Source organism: Artemia sp. Qi Xiang Cuo, chromosome 21 (assembly GCF_049724085.1).
Source record: "Artemia sp. Qi Xiang Cuo chromosome 21, ASM4972408v1, whole genome shotgun sequence".
Lineage (NCBI taxonomy): Eukaryota > Metazoa > Arthropoda > Branchiopoda > Anostraca > Artemiidae > Artemia > Artemia sp. Qi Xiang Cuo.
In genome coordinates, this window is record NC_142814.1 from 5,194,014 (window position 1) to 5,218,899 (window position 24,886).

General features: G+C 37.2%; 1 protein-coding gene across 4 annotated transcripts in view; it reads left to right on the top strand.

The window, feature by feature from the left end:
- The window catches only part of LOC148939181 (terminal nucleotidyltransferase 4B-like), a 585,918-nt gene that overhangs the window by 53,548 nt on the left and 507,484 nt on the right, over positions 1-24,886 (top strand). For 3 of the 4 annotated variants that reach the window (XR_016143545.1, XR_016143544.1, XM_089107014.1), the window contains exons 7-9: positions 5,501-5,697; positions 9,469-9,679; positions 22,097-22,385. Coding sequence is in view for 1 of the 4 variants with exons in the window: in XM_089107014.1 (XP_088963140.1) it covers positions 5,501-5,697; positions 9,469-9,679; positions 22,097-22,385 (697 nt within the window). In the remaining 3 variants the exon portion in view is untranslated. The remainder of the gene's footprint in view (positions 1-5,500; positions 5,698-9,468; positions 9,680-22,096; positions 22,386-24,886) is intronic. The other variant, XR_016143546.1, reaches the window with a different exon arrangement.

The window sequence follows — 24,886 nt, forward strand, 5'->3', positions numbered from 1 at the left end:
TAAAAATATTGATGATCATTTTCTTTTTTTTTGTAGTTGAACATTTTGGAGAGTTGTTTACTCTTTCCAGGAGAACCAATAGGTGATGAGAGAGTATTTGAAACAAACTATTTTCTTTCTTCAGTATTTGTTAGTTAGTTTGTAATCAGCAGTGTAAACATCAAGAGTAAAAAAAGAAAAAATTAATGTGTTTGAGAAAGAAACAATAATGCAGAACCTTGTCACTTTGGAAAAATGTTTAAATCTAAATGATAAGTTTAAGAAATTGTCGGTGCAGAGGAGAATCTTCAGTCAAAGAATGGTTAGTCACATCATGAAACGAGACTCTACAGCCTTGGATTATTGTATGATGCTTTTACATTGTAGTCCCAATGCATTCACTCAATTTATTGGCATACTAATTGAAACAAAACAAAATAGCATTGTAGATTTGCTTTTGAACATTACTTGGATTTTCCAAAAACAATAGGAACAGTTTGTATGGAAAATCTAAAACCTCACATTCCAATGAAGCGAATAGAACGGGAAATAAATCCCGCTCAAGCAAGTTTAATCAGCTTAAATTGTGACGTCGCCTGTTTACTCCTCCTCCTATTCTGTCTTTAGGAAATATGAAGCGAGTACTTGAAGTAAAAAAAAAAAAAAAGAAAGAAGAACATTCTTTCTAGGAGGGTAGTTAGTTTGTAATCTGCAGTTTGAGTGTCAATAGTGAAGAAAAAAAAATACTATACATGTCCTCTATGTTTATATACATTTGGCAGTTGGTCGTCCTGTGAGAATTGCACTACTGTCAGTGAATATGATGAAAAGTGTAGATTGTGCAATCCATGTAAGCTTCACCGAGGATATGCCATTACAATGAAAGATTGTAATTCATGCCGTGAAGAAGTTTGCGATTCTCATGTCAGAGGATGTCCTATGTTCAAACTGTCACTATGATAAATGTGATCAGTAGGAAAATACCTATCCTGATATCATTAGAAAAATTCGAAACGACCATTTAGTCTATTCCTGAGAGACTGGTATCGTCGTGTATTTAAATTATATTAGGAAGAACAATTTGGACCATGTTTCAAGTGCCAAAATAACAAGAGAGTGTAGTTTCTACGGCATCGTTGTGAGGATACTGGATGTTATGATTATAAACCTACGGATTTTTATTTGGCAGTTACGGATAGTGATTATTCATTTGAGAATTCTGTTTGTGACATTGCATCAAATACACAAATTGAAAACACGTGAATTTTACAATATAAATGAAAAATGTATCATTGACTACACAAAGAGATACAATAAGAGTGAAACTACATTGTATTGTAGTAGATATGATCCTGACTTTTCCCTACTTGATTAATACAAAGTGAATGTAAATGATCTACCATCACTAGTTGTCGTCGACAATAATGATCATCTACATGTAGAAGAAGAAGAAGAAATCTAAAGAAAAAAAAACTTTTTTCTTCTGTACATACATGTTTTATTAATAAACAAATTTACGTACATTTTAAAAGCACTTTACTCTTAGGGCACTAAAATCAATATTATACAGTTCTGAGAGCATATTTTCCACCACAAAGTCGTTCAGACGTGGATTGTCTACGTAAATGTTAAGAAACTGCTTGTAAGTGTAGCCACGACATCTAAAAACGAAATATAGTAGCGCATGAAAACCACAGCTTTTAGTCCATAGATCCTGCACTCTCTTCCGGTATTGAATAATAGGTTTCCCACTGCTTTCAAAATAGGTTTTAATATGATTACCATAGAATGTATATGGGAATCCGAGAGGATCGAAAAATTCAATAGTCTTCGCTGTTTGAAAGATGCACAACCAGTGACCAATATTTATTATATTCGATGGACTGCTATTAACAACGATTTCGTAAAGTATTCATTTTAAGTGAACAGTTTCTCTCGAAGCAAGTAAACTCTATAAATAACCTTTAATAGCAAGGAAAATAAATGAAAGATCCTTTCCAAGAGATGTGTATAATAACAGTTACATTATTTATTCGAAATTTTGGACCCCTAAAATTTTTGCGCCCCGGTCAAGTGCCCCCTAACACCCCACCCCCCAAATACATCTGAAGATCATAGTATTGTCAAAAAAATTCAGTGTATTTTGCCTCTGACATTGTGCTCGGAGACAGCCGTGCCCCCCCCCCTAGCTACGCCACTGCTGTGTCATTGGATTTACCTTGTCGAAATTAGGGAAGGTCCATTTTTAGCCTAAAATTGTTGTGTAATTTACAGGTTTTGGCAGAGGATAGCCGAGATTGTGCTTGCCAAGCCTAGATTATAGGTTTTCGCAGAGGATAGCCGAGATTGTGCTTGCCAAGCCTAGATTCTAAGTTTCGGTAGAGGATAGCCGAGATTGCCTGCCAAGCCTATATTCTAGGTTTTGGCTGTGGATAGCGGAGATTGTGCTTGCTAAGCCGAGATTGTGCTTGCCAAGCCTAGGTTCTAGGTTTTGGCAGAGGATAGCCGAGATTGTGCTTGCCAAACCTAGATTCTAGGTTTTTGGTAGAGGATAGCCGAGATTGTGCTTGCCAAGCCTAGGTTCTAGGTTTACGTAAAGGATAGCCGAGACTGTGATTGCCAAGCCTAGATTCTAGGTTTTGGTAGAGGATAGCTGAGATTGTGCTTGCCAAACCTAGATTCTAGGTTTTGGTAGAGTAGCCGAGATTGTGCTTGCCAAGTCTAGGTTCTAGGTTTTGGTAGAGGATAGCCGAGATTGTGCTTGCCAAGCCTAGAATCTAGGTTTTGGTAGAGGATAGACGAGATTGTGCTTGCCAAACCTAGACTCTAGGTTTTAGTAGGGGATAGCCGAGATTGTGCTTGCCAAGCCTAGGTTCTAGGTTTTGGTAAAGGATAGCCGAGATTGTGATTTGCCAAGCCTAGATTCTAGGTTTTGGTAGAGGATAGCTGAGATTGTGCTTGCCAAACCTAGATTCTAGGTTTTGGTAGAGAATAGCCGAGATTGTGCTTGTCAAGCCTAGATTCTAGGTTTGGGTAGAGGATAGCCGAGATTGTACTTGCCAAGCCTAGGTTCTAGGTTTTGGCAGAGGATAGCCGAGATTGTGCTTGCCAAACCTAGATTCTAGGTTTTGGTAGAGGATAGCTGAGACTGTGCTTGCCAAGCCTGGCTCTCCTTTCTACAGCTGACCTTGTTGTAGTTTTTGGTGGATATTGGTATTTGATGCACTCTTGGGCGAGCTGCCCTCAGTGCATGTCTCATCGATTCTATCAGAACCTTTCAGAGTGGAAGATGTTTCTCGCCAGGGACCTTGTTGTACTGCAATAAAGCCAAAGCAACGATTCAAGCTCAAACAATTGAGGTAAAATTCCTGCCTGTGATTCAATTAAGCTCAGGCCCAGTTAGAACAAAGAAGGTCTAGCAAGTTAGGTTGATAGATTGGTGGGCTATCTCGGGTTTTTGTTTTGGCTCAAAAATTTTTAAATTTTGAAATAGATGATTTTCTACTTCATGGATTCATATGAAAGTGAGTGAAGACTACATGAAAGAGCAACTGAGCATTACCCTCATTCAAGGCTAAATTTTCTGTTCTTCTCCTGTTCAGAAAACTTAAATGATTCTAGGCCAGTGGTTCCCAACCGATTTTGGGCCATGCCACACCTAGGCATTTCTAAAATCCTGATACCCTCAGTGTGATACTTAAGTATTGTTACTCAAAATTTTACGCGTATTCACCTGAAAGAAGCTTAAAAGACCATTAACTTGGTATCTTTGTTCGAATCTTCCTCTAGGTGTATTTTATGCGGATGAAAATTTTTGTGTGTATGCAACACTTTCCATACAATGCAGAGCGTCATTGCAATACTGTCATGTGTCTGTTCTGCTCTTTAAATTTAAATGTAGCATCTCCTTGAGTGCAGTTGGTGACTGTAGGACTGGATTGCGAGAGAGGAAAATTTAAGTTTTTTTTTGTGTTAATATTTTTTATTTATTTATTGTTCTGTAATTATTATTATTAATATCTCTTTTTTTATTGTTCTTTATTTGTGTTTATTTCAGTGATAATTTGGTTAGTTGTATAATTTAGTAAGTGTGTACTGGTTGCGTTTTTCAAGCATATTTGTCTTTTGTTTGTAACCGGTCGTCAAGCCGGCATGAATTATATTTAATAAAGATGTTGAATCCTATGTGAATTTGACGTCATTTACATGATTTTTTTTTTATTAAGGCTCTAGAGTATTGACAGATGGAGGGTGCACGTCGCGCCAATGAATCACCTAAATATTCCCAAAATCACGGCTCTAGACTATCCAATCAAGGCTTATCATGAATATGTATTTTCAACTCATATTATGAATTAGAGCCAATCACAGAGCACTCGCCCTGAGTATGAAATTATGAATTCTGATTGTCCCAATTATATGTTGTCCCATGTATATATGAATTCAGCTTGTCCAATTTGCAGAACTATGGTTGAAAACACATCGGTTTGTCCTGTTATTAACATATCTTTATTTTGTTTTGTTTTCAAAAACACAGGATTCAGAGCTGAATTTGGCTTTTTTGGAAAAAGGAATTCCCCTCAATTTTCTTGTTTATAAGTACCAAGGACAGTGAAAATTAATTCTGAATATTTAAATATTTTTCACAACCATCTGTACCTTAAAAAATTTGGAAAGATCGGGAATTGAATTTTTAGTGAAGGAGATCTTCATATGCAGTTATACCGGTTTTAATAGCAGCAGGTGCCAAATTCAAAAAAAAGTCAGGTTGAAATTCAGCGAAAAATAGCTAAAAACATATGGCACCAAAAAGATAAAGAAAACGATAAATAAAAGTTCAAATACGGATAAATCCTTTTAATAGACAGTAGTATTTTGTGAAATTTATCACTGTCTATTAAAAGGATTTTATCCCTGCTTGAACTTTTATCATCGTCATGGAAAGGTAGCGTGGTCTTTGAAATTATCAAAGATAAAGAAGACTTAGCTTTAAAAGTGTTGTTGTCTTCAAGAATAAAAAGACCGTTAGTATTTGAATTTTTACGGACGAAAAGCGCTGTCAAATTTAATTAATTAGTTCTGCTTCTATATTATGGTTTTTCAACTTGGCAACAATGACAAAAGGCTAGTACTGCCCTAAAAACTTCATAATCTTGAAACAACTAAAAGAAAAATAAGAGAAAATCGTAGCTTTCAGGTATGATTTGACCTAAGATGAGTCCAGGATGCAAAAAAATGTGTATATTTCGATAAGGGCCGTATCCAGGATTTTTTTTTTTGGGGGGGGGGGTGGGTGTTTTGCACAAGAATTTTTTTTTCGGGAGAGGTGTTACTCACAAAAAACGCATGAAAAATATGCGTTTATCCATTTTTGTTACGCTTTTACGAGTCAGACGAACATTTCTGGGGGGGAAGGAGTTCAAACCCCTTAACCCCCCGGATATTGCCTTGATTCTGATTACCTTGGTATTTGTAATATGATAATTTTCTGCCAATGTGAACATGTTCATTCTCATTTCAGGTTCAGCGTCAGTTGAATGACGGCCAATCTCCATCAATTCTTTGCATAGAAGATCCACTTCAACCTGGTAATGATATAGGAAAAAGTTCTTATGGGACGTTGTACGTTCGTGATGCTTTCCGCTATGCCTATATTGTTTTGACCACAGCTGTAGGACCTGTTTCCACCCCTTTCTCAAACTCCAGTATGTACCAGAGGTAAGAAAAAGAGATGAAATAAAAATCTAAATTTTGACGAAAATAGGTGCAATGTCATGTGCAAGAAAACCAACAAAGTGGAGCTGCAATCTGCAGTAAATTTTTGCATAATTACTGCTGAAGGTTACCATGGAAAGCTTAATGGAACGTTGTATATCCATAATGATTTCCATTATGCCTGTGTCGTTGTTTCCACGTCTGTTTCAACCCCTTTCTCAAACTCCAGTATGTACCAGAGGTAAGAGAAAGATTTTCAACACAATTCAAGATTGTGTTGAAAATAGGTGTAATATCAGGTGCAAGAAAAACACAGAATCAACTAAGCACTGCTGTCATTTGCACTGCATTTGTACATAATTACTGTAGGTGGCTCACATGGAAAGTTTCTATGGCCAAAAATGTTCAGATGGAACGCTGTGTAGTCCCAAAATTGTTCTGCCCATAATTTACGTTTCTAGCTTGAACAATTTATCTGCAAATTCACGAAAGATAAATATAGAGCTGGTCCCAGGTAGATTACTGAAAAAGTAACAAAGTTTTTTTTTACGTTACCATTTTTTTTTATTTTACTGTTACCAGGTTGACAACCAAAAAGGTTACCAAACTTATAAGTGACCTATTAACCTATAATGTTAAAATGTGAAGTAACACTCCCAGTCCTTCATCCTGACCTTTCACCCTGGACAGGGGTAACGAACCGTATTCTTCGTTAAGCTTATTGTTTTGATGCATGATCTTTTAAGTGAGTATGTAATACGATACTTAGCCAATACACCGAAGTAAAAATATTGGGTATCTACCTCAGTTTCAGCCCAAGACAGTGGAATCATACTCTGTTTTGTAGTTCTATGCACAATTTAAAGAAACTAGACTTGACGTACCAAGGACAGTAAAAATGGGATTCGATAAGAAACTTAGGAATTCAATTTTTTGTTGAAAGAGACCTCCACGTGCAGCTATGCCATTTTTGTTGCACGCCGAAAAAAAACGTGGGCGAAAAATCAGCAAAAAAAAATAAACTAAAAACAGATAGCATGCAACAACTAAAGAAGGTATAGCTTCCGTTTGAAGTTGCAGTTGTCTTTGGAAATTAACAGACTATTACTGTTTAGTTTTATAGACAAACAGCGCTTTCAAACTTAACCAATTTGTTTTGCTTATTAATTGTCCACGGCTCAACGTGGCAACACTGACGAAAATATGGTACTGCACTAAAAACTTCAAAATTTTGAATAGACCGAAGATGGATCCAAGGGGTTAAGTGTTTTTATCGAATTTTATTGCTCTTCTTTGATGTTGGAACACACTTCAAATTGTGCCCCTTTCTCCTTTATTAACCTCCTTATCAATCGCTCTCAGTTGGGATGAAGTATCAATCGCTTTGGGATGATCGCAGTTGGGATGAAGTAGATAGTAAAGAACGATGTTGTCTCTTTCGGCTTTTCTTCTTTGAAGGAATGGTCGTAAAAACTTAGGAGAATGCTCAATCGATTCGAAATTAAAAGTTCTAGTGCCCTTTTTAAGAGCAAAAAGGTATCAGATTAAAGTAAGATGTAATTTTTTTTTTTAATGTATTTTCGGTACTTAGGTACTTTAAACCAAGGTTGCCATCCGGTGAAAAAAATCACTAGATTTTAGTGATTTTTTGGTTAATTTACTTATTTTCTTCAATGATCTTGTGATTTATGTGCTGATTTAGTGATTTTTGTTTTTAGCAACATAAATAATCACTATAAATAGTGGTAAATGACTAGGGGCGGCAACCGTGTTTTAAACATGGTCAAGATGTCAGGGAAATGGAAATTCTAAGATAGCCAATTGATTTTGTTTAATCTAAAACCTTTGCCAGGGGGTTTGGAACCCCATATCTAAAAAAAAGAGCTACACAGTATCCAGATCAATCTGCAGTATGCTCTATTAGTAAATAGAAGATGATTAGAAGAAGCCACACCACCTTGTCCTAAACTGCGATTGGGCTTAGCTTCAATGGCAGTATGAATAAGAAAAATTGAACGGTGGTGTTCTTTAGCATCGTTAACACCGTTCACACTATGCTCTATGTCGCCCAAAAATGCAGGATTCTTATTGAATTTATTTGCGGTGACGGTGGCGTTTTGAACGGTGAATTCAACGATGGTGTTCTTTAGCATCGTTTGCACCGTTCACACTATGCTATGTTGCCCAAAAATGCAGGATTCTTATTGATTCTATTTGCGGTGTCGGTGATGTTTTGAACGGTAAATTGAACGATGGTGTTCTTTAGCATCGGTAACACCTTTCACAATATGCTATTTTGACCAAAAATGCAGGAGTCTGATTGAATTTATTTGCGGTGACGGTGATGTTTTGAACGGTAAATTGAACGATGGTGTTCTTTAGCATCGTTAACACCGTCTACACTATGCTCTATGTTGCCCAAAAATGCAGGATTCTTATTGAATCTATTTGCGGTGACGGTGATGTTTTGAACGGTAAATTGAACGATGGTGTTCTTTAGCATAGATAACACCGTTCACACTTAGCTATGTTGCCCAAAAATGCAGGAGTCTTATTGAATTTATTTGCGGTGACGGTGATGTTTTGAACGGTAAATTGAACGATGGTGTTCTTTAGCATCGGTAACACCTTTCACACTATGCTCTATGTTGCCCAAAAATGCAGGATTCTTATTGAATCTATTTGCGGTGACGGTGATGTTTTGAACGGTGAATTGAACGATGCAAAAATGCAGGATTCTTATTGAATTTATTTGCCAATGAAGACATAACTTCACCAATTAAGAAGCAATGTTGTGGTGCATGCTTCCCACAGTAAAATATAGTGGTGTCAATTGGTGGGGGGGGGGGGCAAATGACTTCTGGATCTTAGTTCAAACCGTGCATCAAACAATGAAAAAATCAAACCTAGCCATATTTTCAGTTTTTCGCTCTCTTGTAAGTTTATTTATTTGTATTAACAAATAATTAAATTCAATATTTAAATTTAAAATAATTAAATTAATAAATAATTAAATCAAATGTAAATAATTAAGTTTATTGCTTGTAAATTTATTTTAGTATGCCAGCTTTTAAATTGGTGCTGCGGAGTTGCTAGTATACTTAAAGTTTTCCTGTGACTGTCTGCCAGTGTAGTCAAAATCATGGTTGTCGCCTTAGGACCTAATAAAAATCGAACTCTAGCCCATGATAACCAAAAATTTAAAAACTTGTTTTCCAAAAAAACTGCCCAGACAGGAAATTAAATAAGCTATTGACAACCTGGAATATTAAGCGTGATTGTAAAGTTATCTACCAGATAGAAAGAAACTGCTGCCCGTCCTACAGCATCACGTTACGGTTTTCAGTTTAGCGATTTGACCAGAGCCTGGCTGCAATTTTTTTCATTTTCGGAAAGCTTTTGATACAATTATTTAATAATAATAATCTGCAATAAAAAGGCTTTTGCCTCTATAAAAATTTACATTCACTAAAAAACTTGTCTATACCATTCTTGAAAGAATTGGTAGTCAGCCATAACCACTTCTTGCAGGAGGTTGTTCCGTTCCTTAACTACTCGGATTGAGAAGGCCCACCCTCCATCTTCTTTATTCAAAGTGTTTTGCTTTAGCTTAAAGTTGTGTCCTCGCAGATTGTTTGTGTTGAAGAAGAGTATTTCCTTTGGACCACTGTTATTGTAGTACTTGTGACATAGCTTGAAAGTTTCAGTAAGGTCACCTCGGAGGAGTCTTTTATCAGTTATTTTTCTTTTAATCTAATTAGTTCTATATTTCAGTATACTGGGTCGGATAATACGAATCACAGATGACGTAGTTGAATATAGAGAATGGGTGAGGCAGAATTTTCCTGTAACTTCCCCTGTTTCGCTTAGTCCAGTTAGTGACGTGCAAGATGACGTCAGTAGCAGTGATCGAGGATCACCTGCGATTAAACAACAACAGATTTTTATTGTACCTGCAACACCCAACCCTCCTGTCTCATCACAGGTAAGTCTGAACCCTAAACCCTCCTGCCACCCTAAACTTCCAGCTACCCCAACGCTCCCAACTCATCACTTATAAATCCATTCGGTACTTGTATGATATGCCCCCGACCTAATATTCTTCATCTAAGTAGAACCAGTTTCTCTGACGCTCAATCCTAAGGAAATATAACTAAGTATGATAAAAATGTAATACTTTAGAAACAAATTTGGGCTATATATTTGCACATGAGGGGTGGGGGGGGGGAGTATACCGGGTCTGCCTAATATATTAGGTACAATTATTCCGCATATTATGAAGTAAGAATTGTTTTCTAACTTCACACTGTCCAAATAATTTACACACACCCCCAACCTAATGTGCAAATATATAAACCAAATTTTATATTTCCCATCTATTCTGTCACTTCTCCTTGTCTTGTCTCACGCTAAGCTGAAAGAAACTAACGAAAAAAACAATTTCTACAATGCATCAATGGATGAACAACTTGAGTGGTCGGGGCTATACCATACAAGTACATCCATTCACAAGATTATAAAGATACTAAGAGGGCAGGACTCTCGTCTTGTGGTGGCATAGTAGGATTGATAGCTGCTTGGTATAACAGGACCTGGAGTTCGATCTCAGTTGCAGCAACCCATTGCAGGTTCCGGAGTGTGATTATAGTGATGAGATTATGCGAAACCTCTCCGTAATAATTTAAACAAGAAGAAGAAGGAAGGAAATTCATTTCATCATGGTTGCAGCAATTGCTGCAACCTCCTAGCAAATTCCTAGCCCATAGTAACCGAGAATAAAACAACGCGTTTTAAGTATATTTTCAAATACAGAAGAACCGTCATTTGACGCTGATTCAGGAAATTAAATGATTGTTCATTCTAAGTTTCATTTCATTTTATTGGAAATTATCAAGAACTCCCAGTTAGGGACACATAGTAAAGAACGAGGTGGCCTATACGGATTTTTTTTCTTTTTTCCTGCTGATCACTTCGTACTGAAGGAATGGTTGTAAAAACTTAGGAGAATGCTCACTCGATTCGAATTAAAAAGTTCTAGTGCCCTTCTTAGAGTAAAAAAGAATCGAAATAAATTTCAAATCTAGAAGAACCGTCATTTGACGCTGATTCAGGGAATTAAATGATTAAACTAACTAACTAACAACAACTCATCGCAGCACCAAGCCGCCTGAGGCCAACACAGCTACGCACGCTCCTCCTCCACCCCAATCTATTCAAAGCTTCCCTTTTTACACCCGCCCAAGAAGCTCTCATTTCCTTTAATTTTTTCTTTATGACGTCCTCCCACCCCAGACGGGGACGACCTGCTTTCTGTTTAGCCCTAGATGGTTGGCCGAAAAGAACACTATTCGGCAATCTGTCATCCTTCATCTGCACAACTTGCCCTAACCACCTCAACCTTTCTTTCGTTATAGCCCTAGAGAGCAGTATTGCATCACGTTTTTTGTATAGCCTATTTTATTAAATACTGTCAGTCAGTCGGGTACCCAGAACGATTCTTAAGTGATTTCTCTGGAAAACATCTAGCAAATCTTCATCCGCTTTACTGTCAAAAGTGATATTATTGTCAAAAGTGATATTCTAAAATATCCCCCTTTTTTTTTTAATTTCATTTCATTTTATTAGAAATTATCAAGAGCTCCCAGTTAGGGACACATAGTAAAGAACGAGGTGGCCTATACGGATTTTTTTTTTTTTTTCCTTCTGTTCACTTCGTATTGAAGGAATGGTTGTAAAAACTTAAGAGAATGCTCACTCGATTCGAATTTAAAAGTTCTTGTGCCCTTCTTAGCGTCAAGAACTATCGAATTAAATTTTTAAATCTGGAAGAACGGCCATTTGACGCAGATTCAGGAAATTAAATGATTATTCATTTGAAACTAAAAGGAAAAAAGTACTAACGAAAATAAATTTATTGAAATTTAGAAGAAGAGCTGGAACACCCTTGAAAACGTCGGTCAAAATAAGTAGCGCACCATTGGAACTGGCATTGTCAAAAATTCCGAATCAGTCTATGAGCTGGGGCCCCCCCCCCCTCCCATCTTGAAAAACAAGGAAAATCACTCGTATAGGTAGTAGAGATGTGTCTCCTTTTTTTTCTTTTTTGTCCAGAAAGAAAATAAGATAAAAACAAAATAAAGACTCGCTTATGACAATAAAAGAAGGATTTTCAGCCAGTGAGAAAAAAGACAAAGGGGATATTTTGGAATATCACTTTTGACAATAATATCACTTTTGACTCACTTTTGACAGTACAAGAAGGATTTTCAGCCAGTGAGGAAATAAAAGACAAAGGGGATATTTTGGAATATCCCTTTTGACAGTAATATCAATTTTGACTCACTTTTGACAATAAAAGAAGGATTTTCAGCCAGTGAGAAAAACAAGACAAAGGGGATGTTTTGGAATATCACTTTTGACAATAATGTCACTTTTGACTCACTTTTGACAATTAAAGAAGGATTTTCAGCCAGTGAGAAAAAACAAGACAAAGGGGATATTTTGGAATATCATTTTTGACAATAAAAGAAGGATTTTCAGCTAGTGAGAAAAAAGACAAAGGGGATATTTTGGAATATCACTTTTGACAATATTATCACTTTTGACTCACTTTGGCAATACAGGAAGGATTTTCAGCCAGTGAGGAAAAAAAAGACAAAGGGGATATTTTGGAATATCCGTTTTGACAATAATATCAATTTTGACTCACTTTTGACAATAAAAGATGATTTTCAGCCAGTGAGAAAAACAAGACAAAGGGGATGTTTTGGAATATCACTTTTGACAATAATATCACTTTTGACTATAATATCACTTTTGACTCACTTTTGACCATTAAAGAAGGATTTTCGGCCAGTGAGAAAAAAAAGACAAAAGGGATATTTGGGAATATCACTTTTGACAATAATATCACTTTTGACAGTAAAAGAAGGATTTTCAGCCAGTGAGAAAAAAGACAAATATTGTAAGGTGTATTTTATGGTATTTGGGTGATGTAGTCGTAGATGCCTTTATTTCTCCCTTTATACGGGAGGTAAACTCTGGCCCTAAGGTAATTAAACTTTGGTAGCGTGCCTTAGGCTATGACCGAACTAATGAGGCGTACCAACTGGGTATGTTCGAGGGACTAAAGGTAGATTGTAGAGAGGTTGTCTAAAATACAACACTTTTATTCAATTAACATGTAATAATACCAGATATAGATATTCTACCGGGACTGGCTGTCCCAAGTAGACCACCTGTCTCAGAAACTACAATAATATATAATAAGATACTTAGACACTTACAATGATCCGACAAGATTCCAAGGTATTTCTAAAAACAACGGACCAGAGGTCAGTCCGGCATAAAGTTAGTATCAGATCTAAATCAAGTTATTAACAGTCCGCCCCTTCCCATAAAATGTATCTTTTATACATTCTTATCAACCACACCTTCCTTTACCCAACCCACGTAATAGCTAGGAAGTGGTGATTTCTCAAGTTCCCATGAACCAGATACTTGGCAAGATGTGTTCCTTATCTTAATAAAAAGTGGTATTTCTAAACTTTGTATTTGCGTCTTATATATTTTTACTAAATTAATAATTAACTAAATTAGAAAGCTTTACCACAATACGACCCATTTAAAGAAAAATTGTTCCAATTCTCAATATTTTACTTTTAAAACAACTTAATATTGTTTTCAGCTATTATGCTGCCATCTTTGGGTCATTATGTGCATATACCCTCAGTGGGTTTTCTTAGGGTCATGTTTCTGGTCCAATATAGGCCATGTTCTTTTTTTTTGTCGAAGGATTTAGATTTGAAATTCATTCTTGTTTCTCCTTTTCTCTGTCTCTAGGACTGAAAAATACTCTTGTTACCCTTCTTCATATGCATCTTCTGTTTTAACTTGACCCCAAGCAGCTTAAGCATTATATTATTGGTTCTGCTTAAATTAGATTTTAAGTTATATTAGAAAAGTTTATGAATTATTTGAGTTTAAATTTAATTCCCATTAATAATTTAATTTATCTTTGTGATGAGGTTGATATACCGTTTATTTTTCGTTTTAGAAATACCTTGGATAAATTACACATAACATTTTTGATTTTTAAATTTCAACAAATTTGATTTTTCAATAAATTTCAAAAATTTCAACATTTGATTTTTAAATTTTCTCAACAAATTTTTCTAAACTAGTCCAATAATTGCCTTTAGTATTAAGTGTGTTGAGAGGAATACTGACCGAACAGATATATTACGACTTTCTACAGCTTGATTTTTCCCGGCGAATATCTGTGAGGATGAATATTCGGTTTACTTATGTTTTGGATCAGATTTGACGAAGTCGTTCGTGTTTGCCGAGGAGCCTTACTCCACATAAGGAAACATGTTAAGAAAACAATTCTTATTTCATAATATGTAAAATAATCATAGTTAACAAATAATACATGAAGCTAACCTTTATCTTCACTTCTTTCTTTATTTACACTTTTCTACGAAATTTCTCAAAGTAATTTTATTCCTGATGTAAATGAGAGGTAAGGTCAAACTTTCCCCCCGCCCCCCTAATGTGCAAATATATACCCTGAATTGGTATATATAGGGGTGGGGGGTAAAATTCATTTCGACAAAATGATTATTATATTCGTAAAGAGCATAAAAAAAGGCACCGAGTGGTGTATTCACTTTAGTCAAGACTCAATAATATGATTTGGTAAATATTTACCGTTTTCTTAGCATGTTTTCTTGTGTGGAGTTCTGGCCGGCAAATTTTCTTTTACAATAAATAAAAGCCACTTTTTTGAAAGAATATGCAGTATCTATAGATTATACTAGCCTATTGGGTTGAAGTGCAAAGTATAATCATAATCATCTACTGAACAAGTACTGACAAAACCTATCCTCTCCACACAAAAAAAGTGACCCTTTGTTACACAATTTACACAGACCCTTAGGTTATTTTTAAGACCCTTAGTTACACATTTCAATACAAATTTCCGGGTAACTCGTCGCCTGAATCACGCTCTATTGGCTGGGGCGATTGGCTGGGAGCAAAGTACTTCGGCTCGGAGCGATTAAGTAGTACAACATTTTGCGTCTAGAGGCGCTGAGGTACGCGGGGTCACTTTTGGAGAGTTTTGTCAGTACTTGTTCAGTAGATGATTATACTTTGGTTGAAGTGGACTGTTTAATAGCAGGTAATGGTAGTTTACATAATGCCTGTAGGGGAGGTCGTGGTTGAATTGGACAAAATTGGGCGATCATAACTATCTCATTTGTTTATGAATAGGAAACCGAAATCTGATTTTCTTTAGATACCTCACAGAATAAGGAATTCTTGAAAAAATTTCCAGGTTTTTGTTCTTTGAATTTTCTCAAAATCTGCATTTATAATTTTGGTCAAAGTGCCCGAATCAACCCCACCTTGTGGGGCTGGGGCTTGAACCGGACAAGCTAAACAAAATTGTCAAAAATCTACCAGCAGTCCTGTACAAACGGTAGATTCGTCTATGAAACATTTTTTTTTTCTCTTTTACTTTGAATACAGATGTACAAAATTATAAAAATTACAAGATTGCATGATTAAGTCATATCATATGGTGAGAAGTCAAATTCAAAGGGAAAGCTTTGAAGCACTCTGCTGGTTCCTCCACAGGAAAAAGGATTTGGCAGACTTTGGAGAATGTCATTATTATCGACATTTGCGACATCTTCTGCCTCAGGGAAGACAAACCTTTTGCTTATCTTGGGCATGAAACTAATCGTATCTTCACCTTCTACAATCTCCTGCACTAAGCCAACATAGCAGCGAGTTGACTTCCGTAGTTGAAACTTGACAAGGGGACGTAATCTCCTACTGACAAGGAAGATGGGCTGAATGGCAGGTCGTCATTATTGTCTTCTTCACCAAGATGTAATGACTCATTAGATGAATCATCCAGCTTGAGATCTACCACGGTTGACGTCTTTGGTTAGTTTCTCTCTCCCTTTTCTGGCTTTTTTGCCTCAATTTCTTCTTTTTCTGGAGTGTCAGTGAGTATCCTGGTTCTGCCTGTTTTGAGGTGCTTACGAGAACTTGTGTGAACATTTACCATAAGTGGGAAAGTTCTAATTATTTCTGGGGTTATTCTTGTCAACTGACCTTGCAGGTTGGTAGTTGATGACCTAGGAGAGGGACTGAGGTCAGTTGATCGTCCAGGAGAAAAAACATCATCGTTGGCTTGAGACTGGCGAATTTCGTCAAGTTCCGTGGATGCTGCATTTGCCGGATTTGTAGGAACTTGATCTTGGATAAGTCGGTCCGAAACTGAAGACAAAGCTTAGCCCTGGTGAATAGCCACCCTTTTTCCAGGGTTGAACTGGAGCCATTCATTTAACTTTAGCTTGAGACCGCTCTTGAAAGAACTTAGAACACCAATATCTAAGGGTTGGAGTTGGTGGGAGCAATGTGGTGAAAAGTTAGAAGAACAATACTGTTTTGCTTGCAGAAAGAAATGCATCTTGGATCAAGGTGACTTTACTGATTATCAAGCAAAAGGAGATGGGGATTGTCTTTTGAAGAGCGACAATGCTTCCAAAAGTGTAGTAGAGTCAACAAAATTCTTGCTGTTCACCCAACCCGACGGGTGTGCAAGGCCAAGGGAGCCAGGAGGACCTCTTCGTATCATCTCAGGCTTGAATTCTTTTCGTGGAAAACTAAAAACTGGTGGTCCGCCAATAGCATTGATGAAAGAAACCAATGTTGTATTTTCTCCTCGCTCAGTAGAGACGGTCTGTTTTACCTGTTGGTGCACCAACTCTTGGTGGTTCAAAACCGTAGGGACGCCCGTCGCATCGACATTCCATATGCGCTCAGCTGTAAATTGATGCCTGCCTTAGACATTAAGTAGATTATCAAAAACTTTAAAACAACTACTTTGGTGAAGCCACTTGCCCAGGCTTGGCTAGTAGGCTCAGGTACACGAAGCGAGATATTGGGGTTTCGTTTCAAAAAAGCAATAAGCCAGTCTTTTGAAGCACTGTTTCGTTCTGTCCAAGATAGTGATGTTTCAATTTTATTCGCAAAAACATGTTGAAAGGTCAGCTTTTAACATCGTTTGAGGTAAAACCGTGATTCATTCTTGATGCAGTGACAAGGTAGTTGCATATGTCCCTTTTTTATTTGTTAGAAAAGATCTACCGATTGTGCTTTATACGCTTCTCAGCTTTTCTGATTGCCACATCAATATCCACTTTATGCTTATCTTCTTTACAGTTTAAACTATCGCTTGCCTTTTTCAGATAACTGTAAAGGGAGCTTTTTTTGATTTTGAAGTTTGCTGCAGCTGCTCTGATTGCCATCCTCCTTTCTAAAACCGCTCGGGCCACCTATTTTAAATTTTCCTTTTGGGGTCCGCGGTCCCCAACCGTCTTTCATGAAAGGGATAGAGAGTACTATAGATGATGCTAGCGCTATTACAGCTGCTTTTGCGCCACTCTAGTTTAGCTTGTTTGTGTGGAGTTCTCAACTGTTTTTGATGGTGGATTTTTTTTTTTTTTTTTTTTTTTTTCTCTCAAAGAATTGGCCTCCCAAGCTTTGCTAAGTGCAATCTTAATGACTTTTACCTATCAAAAAGAATGTTTAAGAAGACTTAATTCATTTCAACTGACTACAGCGCCATCTAATTTTGATTCATATAGATGGTGCTGCTAAACTCTAGTTTAGCTTGTTTGTGTGGAGTTCTCAACTGTTTTTGATGGTGCATTCTTTCAAAGAATTGGCCTCCCTAGCTTTACTAAGTGCAATCATAATGACTTTTACCTATAAAAAAGAATGTTTAAGAAGACTTAATTCATTTCAACTGATTACAACACCATTTACATTTGTCAGTCTGTGGCTTTTTGGATTACTCAAACGGTCAGCAGAGGACTCCCTGCTTGTGGTGCTTAAAAAAAGCGTAGACGGCGTGCAAAGAGAGGCGGGCGGCGAAACAGACAGACGGCCATACCCGTTCATGTTTCTGAGGAACGTCTTTCTGACCGGAGGACGGCTGTATGTGAACCAAGGACTCATGTGAAAATAAGATGTTTGCAAAGGTACAAAATTCCTCCCCCTCTTTATCCATCACAGCTGCTGCCAATCTTACCGTGTTTCTCTGATGAATTTCCCCCTCTATTACGTCCTGAACAGTTATCAGCGCAGGCGAAGCTTCCGAATTTCATTCTGTGTAATGCCCGATCCTTAACAAATAAAGTTGACGAGATGGAGATACTACCGAGAGAAGTGACTGTTCCTATTGCCGCAGTCACCGAATGCTGGGATATCACTGATGAAATGGGTAGAATAAAAGGCTACACTAGCTATTTCAACACTCGCCGTGATAGAGGCTTGAGTAGAAAAGGTGGTGGCGTTGTTATCTATATTCGTAATGACATTTCATCTAAACTGTTAAATATACCCACCGATTCGTGTCACGAAGTTGTCTGGGTAGAGTGCAAGCCATCCAAACTATCAAAAAAGTTCTCATGTTTGATAATTGCATCTGTGTATTACCCAGAGAGTGCAAAAAATAGGAAAGAGCTTATCAGCTACTTACAGACCTACATCCATAAACTTCGTCGTGCCCATGCCTATCCTGGCTTCATAATAGCTGGCGATTTTAACCAGACGAACAGACAATGGGTATCTAGTGTCCTTGATCTGAAACAGGTAGTTACCATTGCTATGCACCAGAGTGGCAGTACTCTAGACCTAATTTTTACAAACATGAGTGACAATTATTACTCCCCTCGGTCGTTAGGTCCTCTCCAGAGTTCAGATCATTATGTAATTCTCTGGCAAGCCAAAAATAACCAACCGAAGCCAAAGAGAACCAAAGTGACTATTCGTCCGCTTAACTCTCAATCAATCTGCGATTTCGGTCGGTGGATCGGGACTTACTGCTTCGACGACCTGTGTTCTATAGTAAACCTGAATAGCAAAGTACAGCAGTTTAACTCTCTTCTGTTAGAGATGTTCACAAGTTTTTTCCCACTAAAGTTGTAGTGGTAAGTGAGTCCGATAAGCCATGGATCACAAGCGATCTCAAACAAATGATCAAGATGAGGTGCAAGCTGCACAGTTCCGGACAAATAGCCGCGGCGGCGAAACTTAGAAATCGAATCGTGGCCGTCAATCGCTTCAAGCGAAGAAATTATGTTCGGAAAAAGGTAGTACCCATTCTCCAAAGTAGCAGTAGAAAGTGGCATTCCACAGTGAAACAGATGACTGGCAAGTCAGTTAACAGTGAGCTAAAAATACCCAAGCCTGACGGATCTCAAATGAGCGCTTCAGACGTAAACGAGTTCTTTGCTGGCATTTGTACCACCTACCCCTCAATTACAGAGGCCGAACTGGTTGATCTCTTTGTCGATTGTGAAACTGACGAAATAAAACAGTTTACCGAATTTGCTGTTTTTAAAGAACTTCAAAAACTAAAACCGAATTGATCTTCCTACCCTGGTGAGTTGCCGGTCGAACTTATTCGTGAATATGCCTTGTTTTTAGCCAGACCATTGACATCGATCATCAATCAGGGCTTCAGTGAACAAACCTTTCCCGATGCTTGGAAGCGAGCCTATGTTCGCGTAATACCCAAAGTTAAAGGACCTAAGACATGTGATCAGTTAAGACCTATTTCGATCACACCGAGCTTTGCTAAAGTTGCAGAATCTTTCATATATCGTGAACTTCTCACGGACATTTCACCGTCATTTGACCCCTTCCAGTATGGTTGCTTAAAGGGATGCAGCACGTCTGTTTATTTAGTACGGCTTTATCACCTAGTAGTTGAATGGTTGGAGTTTGGAAGCTCGTTTGTAGATTTACTTCTGCTAGACTACCGAAAGGCATTTGATTTGATTAAGCACCCTCTTGCCGCCCAGAATCTCAAGTCAATGGGTGCCCGTAAGCACATCCTCCAATTAGTAGTTGATTTCTTACGTCACAGGTATCAAAAAGTGTACGCCCTTTTTCATGATGATATTGAATCGGAAAGGGTGGAAATTACATGTGGCGCCCCACAAGGTACCATATTAGCAGCTCTTCTTGTCCTGGCTGTTATCAACTATGTACTTTCTGACTTTGACGATCGTTTTAAATTCGTCGATGATTTGTCTGCGCTTCTTAAATACCACACAAAGGATTCGCAAGCTGTAGCCCAGTTCGACCCAAATTTTTTCGTTCAGTTTAAATCACAGTGTACTGCGAACAGTCTTCAAATTAATGAGAATAAATCAAAGATTTTGAGGTTCAACCCACTTAAACGCGATTTTATCTACCCCGCGACTTAGTTTCCTTCTGCTTCGTGTGCGACTATCTTGGGCGTCACCTTTAGTGTGGACTGTTCGTTCTCTATTCATGTACAAGAGCTGGTTAAGAAGGGACATTATGCTATGCGGACACTGGTGGCGATGCGCCGCCTAGGTTTTCCAGTGTATAAGCTGAAAACAGCGTACCTCACTTTTATTCGACCCATCCTTGAATATGCGTGTCCCGTCTGGGGCCCACACAAGTTCATCACATAGATTATTTAAGTGATGATTTGGAGGGGATCCAGAAAAGAGCTGTAAAGATCATTCTTTGCGAAAAATATGTAGATTACAGCTCCGCTCTGAAGTCACTTGAAATACCAAGCCTTCGCGATCGCCGTTTTCAGCTGATGATTCGTTTTGGCCAGTTTTTATTGTCTAGTCCTGTACATAGGACAATATTACCACCTAAAATGCCTCTCCGCATAAATACCAGAAGCAAAAGCAAACTTATGCCCGTCTCGTGCCGCACAAACAGACTTAGTAACTCCTTTGTTCCTTTTTTTACAAGTGCTTTTAATAAAATTTAGAGAAGTGTTTTCATGTAAAAATGTTTTCATGTAAAAAACAGCGCCTTTTAGTGCATTTTTTTTATGTGTCTACGACAGCTGTTTTCATTAAAATGATTCTGATTCTGTACCCCCGCATGTAGGATATATGTGGATACTTGGAAAATGAAAATCTAAATTATATATACTTATTAGCAGTCTATTCGTTTTTTTATAATGGACTGGAAATCAATCTCTATTTAATTCAGTTTTTATTATTCTTTCTTTTCGTACCAGTCTCATATATTTATATATATATATATATATTTTGTTTGTTTTTGTAGCAACGATCCGCAAATCAATCTCCAGTTACACATATTTTTCATTATTCTTTATTTTCGTACCAGTCTCTGATGAACAACAAAGTTGACAGGGTATAATACGGAGAAAGGAGAAAAGACAAAACACTAAATTAAATTGAAAAAGAAAAGGTCCTTTTTTTTACTTCATTCAGTTCAATATTTAACCCTCCATATATGCAATCCTGTAGCGGTCTTACGTCGAAGAAGACCTAAAAATCCAAAATTTGTTAGATAATTACTTAGATTACTTAAGTTGTTTTTTAGATTATTGCTCTGACAGTAATTATGTTGTTTAAGGTCGTTTGATACCCTAAAAATTTAACCTATCTCGTCCATTACAGTCTTTTTTTGTTTGTGCGGCCAAACTACTCAGAAGTAGTTGGGCGGTATTACCATTAACTTGCATCGCTAAGATAAGAGATCCGAATAAACGACAGAAAACTAAAATCCAACACCTACTTTCCCGGAAATCTTAGAAAAATCTTTTAACTTCTCCAGTTTTGTGCAAGAGATAGGGATATTCGAATTTAATGGAATGTACATCATTAAAAAGCGTTAATTTTTTTTTTTTTTTTTTTATTGATAGGAGCAGAATTTTCTTTTTAAGGTTCTGGAAACGGCAGTCCCTAAAAATATTCTAGTATACCTGCTCGGAAAACATTAATAATCAACTCAAAAGATGTCTCATTGAATAATTTGACAGCTTTTGAAGTTTCCTATTGTGCTAACTGCTTTGATTGGTATCTTTGCGGACACAGGTTGTACATTATTTATGCTGTATCTACATTGATTAAACAGCGTTACAACTATAATTTAATAAGAGGTTATACAATTCCTTTGTTTTTGACTAGCCTCTCGTTAGTTTTCAAACTGTTGACACATCTAAGATACCTTGTCAGTTTATACCAAAATTGCTTTGGAAGCTCCCTGTGGTGCCGAAAAATTTAGCTAATGGGCCCTTTGTCTTTGAGACTGTCAGCCGACACTGGGACTCGTAAAATGACATTTTTGGTATCGAAGGTTCTTAACCTGAATTCTGTAAGACAAAGAAAATTCTGAGGGGCCTTTGCTCTTTTTTTGGTTTCCGCTTACCTCTAATTTTATTAAGGCGAGAAAAAGAGTTCGTAAAACTCAAATCAAATGTTGTCTACGGTATTTTTTTGTAAAAATTAAAATATACCTATATATTATAAGAATTGTTTATTATTATTCGATTGTTCTATTTGTCATTTTTCAGCAGCGACCCGTCACTAGATCTCCAATGAATCCCGATTTCCATCGTTCTGTTTCTGCCAGTCAGCTTAGCACTAAAGACGAGGAGCCGGCTGCAATGCCGAGGAACTCATCAGAAAGGAACCTGACTGGCTGGAACTTGCTATCTCCCAACAGTTTCCCACCTTTGGGACCGCCCTCTGGGAGGCATCATGAAAATCATCCATCAGAGAATCGTCACCCATCTAGCGGATACAGATACGCAAATAACAAGATGAAAAATCACAGAGTACCTGAGCAGACAAATCAACAAGGTCAGTTTTTTATATAGATGTCAGGTCGATAGTATTTCTGTATATACGGGTATTGTATTGACGGGTAATTTCTTATAGGACTACTGATAGCTCATCGTTGTACCATGTTGCCTCGGGGTAGCAAAACTCTGCATGCTCCGTCTCCACCCATTGTTCAGTAGTTCACCATCTAATCCCTTTAATTAAGTTTCGGTACTTTCCCATTATGTGGACACCTCGGCTATTGACAGTCGAATGAATGCAGTGATGGAGACTCGTAAAGCGGGTAATTGTTATCTAAATTGACCGAAGAGCGTGGTTTCTCATTGAATTTACAATATTTAAACTGTTGTTTTTGGGGGTTTAGGGGGGGGAGGTACCTAGGTTAGGTTAGGTTACGTATTTAATATATGCAATGCTTTACCCCCCACCCCTAATGTGCAAATATATAACCCAAATTTATTTATAAACTATTATATATACATCCTATTTTATTTCAATAGCAAAACTTGACTTTTTAGAAGTGCCCATATAATGGGAAAGTACCTAAGTTTCTTCTTTTTTTTTTACAAAAGAGGACAATCGTGTTGGAAAATCGTGATGGAAAAACATTTTCGCTTCTTTGAGAATAACTGGATTTTTACCACGTATCAGCGTCGTGTCATTGGCCCCTGTGAGAAGGGTATATCACTTGACACCTAAAGAAGAAAAATAGATAAAACCAAAAGCGTTGCTCTTACAGCACTAATAAAGCAATGTTGTTCACTTACATAATTTCAAGTTCTATTGTTTTCTTTTTTTGCGTACATTTCCAATCGTAATTAATGTTGGTATCAGATTAATAATTGATTGATAATGAATGTTGAGATTGGTGTAATGGTATTGAATTATTGTTCTGAATAAGCCTTAATTCAAGTTTGTCGAGACTTTATTTTATTTTTATTTTTTTAATGAAAAATAAAAAGCGGCGCTAAAGAACGAAAATCGTTCTATATATAGGGCAGCCACCTACTGGGAGGGTAGCCACCCAGTAAACCACCCGATTTGTGTGCTCAAGTTGTGCAGAAGTTGAAGTTGTGCTGAAGTTGAAGTCGTGCTGAAGCCTTACTGACTCTTTGATTAATATATTGAAACAGTTTTAACAAAGTTAAACTTTAGCATAAAGAAAGAGAGGGACAGGATGCAGGTAAAGTATAGGTCTGCTGTCTTCCTCGCCAAGCCCGCACCCAGTATTTATTTATTTATTTTTTTGGGGGGGGGTGACTGATAAAAAATTATTTGGTAATTTGAATAACAAGTGCCCTCAAATTCACGAAAATTTAGGATGTCATAGAGGGTGGTGCGGGTAACTCATTTTTACCCTCCTTTCTGTATGCGGGATTTTATATTTTTATAACAGTACTTCAAAAACGTTTCAGAGGGTTTTTGCTAAAAAAAAAAAAAAAAAAAAAAAAAAAAAGTGGTAATTTCCTCCTTATGCAAAAGCGAAGCAATAGAATCCAAACTATCAAGTAAACCCCTGAAACATCCTTTTAAGTGGTTTTTTGCAAAAAAAAACTTTTTGGAGTATGTCTCTCCTATCTTTGCGCGGCTAGGTATAGGAAGAAGTACTAAAAACAATTCCACAATTAAAAAAGGATCTGTTACCCCCTCAATCCCCAAAACACATGCTTGGCCTAATTATATTCCTAAAAATGTGGGGGTAAATCTCATGTCAAAATTCATCCGAAGGAACTCTCACTGAAATAAAAGAAAATGGGCCAGAAAATGCCCCTTTTAAGACTTTAGGGTCAAGGTTGCACATATTAGGGCAGTCTCTAGTCAACATTTGCCCGAAGGAACTCGATTAAAATTAGACAAAAAAATTGGGACGGAAAATGCCTATTTTGAGTCCTCAATGTCAAGATCGCAGGTTTTAGTGGTTATCCCCTGCTACCCTTACCTAATTTAATTTGTTTCATGTAATCTAACCTAACCTCAATATTTATCGAAATTTAATTTTTGCATTTCGAATCAGCATGGAAAGTAAATTGTTTAGGTAAATCCCTTCATTTGTCGGAACATTTTCGGATTGATCAAACAATTTGGGAGCTGAGTGGTTAGCTGATCTCCTGTTATCGAAGAAATGTTTTAAGTGTAAAGTTAGAAATTCGTTAATTTAACTGATGATTTTAGACGGTGATCCTGACGGTTTTTAGGGATTTTTTTGTACGCCTAGAGTGAAATGACTCATTTAAGTTTGGAAGGTTATACCCATGTACCTTAACTAACTACCCAGAGGATTACGCTGACTGAGCTTACAAAGTCAAGCCACTGACCCCCGTTCCAAGCCAAATTTTTTATATTTGAGAGGGGGGTTCGATTTAGTGAAGAGGGTTTCATGTACAAAAAGAATGTATAAAAAATTTGTTTGTATCCATTTTTGTTATGGTTTTATGAATCGGAACAAATTGGAGGGGGCGGGGTCAAACCCGGGAGCCCTGTCCTCCGAATATCTCATTGATTTAAGGTTCGATTCTTTT